Source organism: Castanea sativa, chromosome 9 (assembly GCF_040712315.1).
Source record: "Castanea sativa cultivar Marrone di Chiusa Pesio chromosome 9, ASM4071231v1".
NCBI classification, from domain to species: domain Eukaryota; kingdom Viridiplantae; phylum Streptophyta; class Magnoliopsida; order Fagales; family Fagaceae; genus Castanea; species Castanea sativa.
The window spans coordinates 1,116,382-1,123,758 of NC_134021.1; the positions used below are offsets into that span (position 1 = coordinate 1,116,382).

Here is a 7,377-nt window from a genome sequence, read left to right on the forward strand (position 1 = left end):
TATCTTAGTCAACTATCTTTTAAAAAATATCTATATGTAATATAACTACAAATTGAAACCATTGATTTTTTATTTTTTTTTTACACCTCTAATGTTGCCACATAAGCCTTTGAATGCCCAAATTTGGTCACATTATCAATCTAATAAGTATTTTTTTATTTTGTTTTAGAACTACAAATAGAGGTTTCATGTTAATAGTGAGCCTAAATGAAATCCAATAAAAAGTTGGCCATATCAACAATTTATAAAATTGTTATAAAATAATTTATAACTGTAACATTACTCAATTATGCTTGATCTTTAAACAAATTTTAATTAAATTATTTGTTTTTTATATAAATTTGAATTTGAATTTTTATTTATTAAAAAATTTTAGTTACATATGTACCACATATAAATTTCTTTTTTTGAACTTTTTCGTGTACTACATGAGTTTGCAATTAGTTAAACAATAAAAATAGAGATTTTTTTTTAGAAAAAAATAAAAATAGAGTATCCATATGTCAATATTAGAATTTACTTTGTCCAATTATAATTAATAAAAAAGAAATAATACGAAATTAAAAACAAACATAATGTCTTTTTTATAAATATAATCTAATAGTTACAGTTATGAGAAGAGGGGATTCAAACCCTATTTTTCTAATAAAAATTCGATTACATTATACCGTTAAGTTACAAAACCCCTAACAAACGTAATGATTGGGTCAAAGAAACAATTGTCACCAATTGTAATGGAGCGTGGATATTGAGTTACCGTTGTTGTAAGGTTGCCTATTAAATTATTAATGTTAGTAAATGAGGTCAATTGAAATCTATTTTTAAGGAATTTTAAATCAAACGTCAAAACTAGGAGACATTTTATATTACTTTATTTTTGTACTGTTATTTTTTTTATTGTCTCGTGTTTAGTTTTAAATTAACACTTGTTCGCATTTCATTATAGAATTGTATTCAGTAAAAAAGATAATATTTATATATTAAAAAAACACTATACTTTAATTTTTTCCTCATGTCAAGTTCCTAGAATTGCATACTTTAGATTATATATTTTTGCTTAAATTGCAAAGCTAACCCTTCAAATTTGGGATTATTTGAATTTTATACTTTAAAATTTCAAAATTTAGATTTTACTCCTTGAAGTTATATTTTGTTTGCATCAACAGTCACTTCATCCATATTTTCAGTTAAGTGTTACATAAACTTGCTACACGTGTTGAGTTTGTACAATAAAATAATATCATGTCATTTTTGTAGTCTAAACATATTAAATAATTAAAAATGACATGGCATAATAAAAATGATGTGGCATCATTTTATTAGATGTACTAAGCGTGTGTGGCAAGTTTATATGGTAATTAACAGAAAATATGGATGGTAGGACTACTGATGCAAATAGAATAAAATTTTATAGGATAAAATCTAAATTCTAAAATTTTAGGGTGTTAAATTCAAATACACTCAAATTTTAGAGGTGTATTTTACAATTTAGTCTATATTTTATGGTTAGGACGTGCTCAACGTCATACTGACCAAAGGTTTTTGTACAACTATGAGTTATATTTATATTTTTTCTTTTTTCATTTTTTACATTTGAAAATACATGTCCACTTTTGAAAATTGGTAGTTCTTACTTATTCAAATTTTTATATGATCATCACATTTTCTTAAAAAGAAATTGAATTTCTCATTAAGAAAAATTCAATGATAACCTTTTATATTTATTAAACATCGTGTAACTTTGTGCTCTTTTAATAGTTAGCTCAAGTGATAGGGTTTCTTGTCCTCACATAAGAAACTTAAGTTCAAATTGCAATTATATTAAAAATCAATTAATGTTTTGGCTTGATAATAAAGAGTAATCATCATGAAATGGACATCATAGATTGAAATTTACCATATATAGGAGTGTCCAACAAGTGGACTTGATTCATTCATCTGACCCGAGCCAAATAGAAGCATCAATTAGTACTAGCCTCACCACACACGCTTTGCACGTGTGATAGGTTTTTTTTTTTTGGTTTAGTGAAAACGTTGGGCTTAGTGATCCTATTTTATAGTAAAAAAAAAAATTGTCTTTATTTTCTATATATATATATATATATATTATTTTGAGAATCAATTTATAAATGGATAAAATAATTTGAAAATGAACAAGAGAGGGACCTTACTTTTTAGGCAATGTTTTAGTGGGAGTTAGAGTTGTATTTTTACCGAATTGTCCTTTAGTTATATCTCTACATAAACATAGGGGTATAGGGGTATTTTTGAACCAAGAAAATGAGGATTCCAAATAAGAGGAGTCTCTTAAATAATAGTATAGATTAATTGTTACTGGTTAGTGGTAGGTTATGCATTATCAAACCTAACTTGGTTTTGTTGGATATTGATGGTAAGGGCTCAAAGCCATCCAAATTTCCCAATTATCTTTTCCCCCTTTCATCTTCGACAACCACAAAAGCTTTCAGTAGGTTATGTTAAGATCTAATTCTTTTCAATGTAGATGAGGTCAAGATTTGGTTGTAGATGTCCAAATTTGATTGCAGAGGTCGAGATCTAGTAGTGGTGACTCCAAAGACCATGGAGATCAAGATCTCCCTCACATTCATCACCTTCTATCATCGTTTCCCTCATCATCGACTCATTAATTGAGAATTCAATGGATCTGAAACTTAAATTCGTTGACTTGCTCTGTTGATAACTTTATGATGACTAATCAAAATCGGTTTGCTTTCTCTTCTAACCTAGTATGACTGGACCAAGTGAAATGTTGGAAATAAACCAAAAGATTTGTGTATTGTGCTAATCATATCTATAAAAATTGTATGAAAAAATATTTTGTTTTTCTTTTATTTAATAACCATTTTAGTTTTTTTTTTTTTGTCCGTAGAAAAAAAGGCACAAAATTAAATAATTATAGAGTCACAAGTCTATTATAACAAACTCTCTCCTACTCTAAAAAAAAAAAAAAACAAACAAACAAACAAACTCTCTCCTTATCCAGGAATAGAAACCTTTCCACCACAGATAGCGGGTCATAAAAAATAATAGAGTTATAGGAACTAGAATTTCCAAGTTTAAAATGGGCATATGCGTAGCTATTGGCTTCCCTCAACGTGTTTTTCTCTTACTTAATAATTGTCTCATTTTTTTATATTTTTTGGGTAGAAAAGGCATAACATTAAACAGCTACAGAGTCACAAATCTATTACAATAAAATCTCTCCTTATCTAAGAATAGAAATTTTCCACCACGGATAACAGATCATAGAAAATAAAAGAATTATAGGAACTATAATTTCCAAATTTAGTAATAGAATCCACATAGCTAGTGGGTTTCATCAATGTGCTTTTTTCTTCTATTTAATAACCGTCTCATTTTTCAAATTTTTTTTTTGGTAGAAAAATGCACAACATTAAACAGCTACAGAGTCAAAAGTCCATTACAGTAAACTCTCTCCTTATCTAGGAATAGAAACTTTTCCACCACAAGTAGCGGGTCATAAAAAATAACAAAATTACAGGAACTAGAATTTTCAGGTTTAGACAGAGCATCGGTATAGCTATTAGCTTCTCTCAACGTGTATTTTTCTATTATTTAATAACCGTCTCATTTTTTATATTTTTTTTTGGTAGAAAAAGGTGCAACATGAAACGATTACAGAGTCACAAATCTATTACAATAAACTCCCCCTTTATCCAGAATAGAAACTTTCCACCACAGGTAGCGGATCATAAAAAATGACAGAATTACAAGAACTTGAATCTCCAAGTTTAGAAAGAGCACATGCATAGCTATCGGGCTTTCCTCATCATGTGTTCAAGCACCTCATGTTGAATCAAGGTATTTGTTTTTGTATTTGTACTTATAGAAAAAGGAAAATATTTTTAAAAAAAGTTATAAAAAAAAAACAATTTTAAAAGAAAAAGGGATAAGGAGAGAAAGAAAAAAAATCTCTCTATTGGTAGGAGGTGTGAGATGATAAGCACTAGACTAGACAGCTATCACAAACCACAGCTCTCTGTTGAGAAGTATTGACCTCAGAAATGAGAAGTCACACACGCACACATGTAGACACGTTAGCCCAAAAAAGTGCACCGTCACCGTAAACAAACGGTGAGAGACATCATATGTGGTGCTATCTCGTGCGGGCTTTTACTAAACGAAGGCTCAAGGTTGTTGTCTTTAAAACGAGACCCTGTGTTACAGCTTCCTTTTCTCTCCACTCTTACTCTTCTCTTCTCTTCGTCTGTTTCTTTTGACGGAAAAAAAGAAAAGAAAAGAAGAAAAAAAAACCCCCAAAAGAAAAGAGAGAAAAAGAAAAGGAAAGGAAAGAAAGGGGAAAGGGAAAGGGAAAGAGAAAGAGAAAGAGAAAGGAAATGGTCGTTGTAGATGATGATGATGATATGGTGGAGATGAGAATCATCATGGTCGCTTCTGGAGCTCCCTCTTCTTCCTCTCAATTCTCTGATGTTTATCCCGAAAGGTACTCTTTGAAGATCCCCAATCTTCTTCTTGGGTTGGATATTTAAGCTTTTTTTTACATATATATTGTTTTAGTGTGTGTGTGTAGTAGTAGCAGTTAAGTAAAAGAATAAAAAAGTAGTCTTTAAGTGTTTTTTTTTTTTTAATGGATTTGATGGTTTTGATTCAGTGTTTCCCACCTGTGTTTGGAGGATTTCGGGAGATTCTTGGGCTAGGATTGGATATAGTCTTTCTATAGCGTTTTCTGAATCTCCTTCTCTCTCTCCATAGGTAGAGATTGAAGAGAAAACTGCTACTTTTTTTTTTTTCTTTTTTCTATTTTCTATTTTTTGGGTTTTTGTTTTTAGTTTTGATACTGCTTATATACTTCAGAAAAAATTAATCTTTTTGTTGCTGTTGTTGTTGTTTGAGTTGGGGTTTTTGAATAATTATGTTATCCTTGATGTGGGTTTGTGAGGAATTTGTTATCTGATTTGATAAATCTAGGGTTTTGATGGAGGGGAGATATACTGGGGATTGAGTGATTTGATTGAAGGTCTTTATAAAAAGGTTGTTTTTCTTGAATTGTTTGTATTGGGGATGGCAAAAATTTCAACAACTTCACCAGACACAACCAAGGAGATGATGATGTGAGAAATGGTAGATTCTCTCATCACTGCCCTTTCAATGGAGAATCATCATCCATCCACCATTTTGTCCATGGATTCCAGCGCCTCCTCCCATGACGATTTAGATTTGGAGATGAACCGGCAAATCATACTGTCCCGTCCACCTGACATCAATTTGCCCTTGTCAGCCGAACGCAGCCCGCCTCCGCCATTGTGGAATTCGGAGCCCTGTGATATTTTAGATGTTGGGCTTGCTCCACAAGTCTATGAGACTGAGACTTTCCTTAATATCCCCAAGGCTGGAAGGAAATGTGCCAAGCGGATTGATAGTATTTGGGGTGCTTGGTTTTTCTTTAGCTTTTACTTTAAACCCTCATTAAATGAGAAATCGAAAGCCAAGATTGTCCGGGACAGCAATGGAGTGTCTGGGTTTGACAAATCTGATCTCAAGCTCGATGTCTTCATGGTTCAGCATGACATGGAGAATATGTACATGTGGGTATTCAAGGAGAGGCCAGAGAATGCATTGGGCAAGATGCAGCTGAGGAGTTACATGAATGGACATTCTCGTCAAGGTGAGCGTCCGTTTCCATTCAGCGTTGATAGGGGTTTTGTCCGATCTCACAGGATGCAACGGAAGCATTATAGGGGTCTGTCGAATCCCCAGTGTGTGCATGGGATTGAAATTGTTCCAGCGCCCAATCTTATGGGTCTTGATGAGGAAGAGCGGAAGAGGTGGATGGAACTCACGGGCAGGGACTTGAACTTCACAATCCCTACAGAAGCAAGTGATTTTAGTTCATGGAGAAACCTGCCTAACACAGACTTTGAGCTTGAGAGGCCAGCTCCTCCAATAAAGACTGCCTCAAATTCCAACTCAAAAAAATTGCTTAATGGTTCTGGCCTGAATTTGTCTACTCAGCTTTCTAATCATAGCAATGGTGATGCGATGGACCTATCACCCAGCAGCAAGAGGAAGAAGGACTTTTTCCCACATGTGAATGATGATGATTGCTTCTTGGCTGTTAAAATTCCGGATATTGTAATTCCCTCTAATGAGCCACTCTGGTTGAATGACTTTAGTGGGGTAATGAAGAATGTATATGGACCTGTTACAGCTGCAAAAACAATCTATGAGGATGAAGAAGGATATTTGATCATTGTCAGTTTGCCCTTTGTGGATCTTCAGAAGGTGAAAGTTTCTTGGAGGAATACTCTCACTCGTGGTATCATAAAGGTATCTTGTGTGAGCACATCTGGCATTCCATTTATCAAGAGACATGATAGGACTTTCAAGCTTACAGATCCATCTTCCGAACACTGTCCTCCAGGGGAATTTGTTAGAGAAATCTCACTTTCAACCCGGATTCCCGAAGACGCTAACATAGAAGCTTATTATGATGGGCCAGGATCTGTGCTTGAGATTATAGTGCCAAAACTTCGTGTGGGGCCTGAAGAACATGAGGTTCGTGTTTGCCTTCGCCCTCACCTGGGAGGCAATGATCTTATGTTGACTTGAGATAGGCGTTTATTAAAAATTGTAGGCATTGTTGCCATGGTTGGTGCTTCATTGTTTTACTAACTTTGTACCATACAGTGTATTCTATGAAACAAATTGTGCATCTCACATTTGTCTTTGCAAATTTAGCTCACTAACTGTTATGGTATTTGTGCCCATGAATCTGTTCAGCTTTTACTGTAATGATTCTTTTCAACCTATATTGGAATCAAGTTATTTATAAAGTCATTTTATCTTCAGTTGAATCACCTTTCATGGCCTGGACATGTCTTCCTCTGTAAATTTCTGTCTCACTCTCGCACCTTTTATTGATAGCTTATAAAGTTTCGATATGAGCTATCCAGAGGGATTTTGCTGTGATAGCTTGTATGTTGACATCAATAATTTCTTTCTGATTTGATTTGCTGCGGTTTCCGTACGGTACTTTGTTACGTGTAGTCAAGCATCTCCAATAAAAACAAAATTTGCGGCCAAGTGCTTTGTTACTTGTTCAATTTTGCCTGCTGTTAAATCACTTCCATTTTCCAGTCTCTCATTGCATATCTTTCTCTTGGAAGAAGCTAGTGATTTCCATCAGTTAGTATGACTTGTCATTATTGTTATTTTTTGTATGTGAACAAACAATGCGCATGCACTGATCCATCCAAAATATCATGCCTAGCTTGAGTATTTTCAGCTAGGAAGTTCAGTGGTGGGGGCCAAGCTTGCTCTTGAAATCATCTGCTGCATGAGTATTTCTCAGGTGACCCAAAAATGCAGTACTGT

General features: G+C 33.5%; 1 protein-coding gene across 2 annotated transcripts; it reads left to right on the forward strand.

The window, feature by feature from the left end:
• The first annotated feature begins 4,178 nt into the window (after positions 1-4,178).
• On the forward strand, positions 4,179-6,857 carry LOC142610176 (uncharacterized). 2 transcript variants are annotated; one of them, XM_075781921.1, is made up of 2 exons: positions 4,179-4,486; positions 4,655-6,857. In XM_075781921.1, the coding sequence occupies exon 2, from the start codon at positions 5,122-5,124 to the stop codon at positions 6,610-6,612; it is 1,491 nt and encodes a 496-aa protein (XP_075638036.1). In that variant the 5' UTR covers positions 4,179-4,486; positions 4,655-5,121; the 3' UTR covers positions 6,613-6,857. The 2 variants fall into 2 exon arrangements, with proteins under 2 accessions (XP_075638036.1, XP_075638037.1); XM_075781922.1 differs by having other exon boundaries at positions 4,972-6,857.
• The last annotated feature ends 520 nt before the right edge of the window (positions 6,858-7,377 follow it).

Excerpts from the sequence above, each read along its gene's own strand:
- LOC142610176 (XM_075781921.1), top strand. The coding sequence starts at position 5,122 with ATGGTAGATTCTCTCATCACTGCCCTTTCAATGGAGAATCATCATCCA.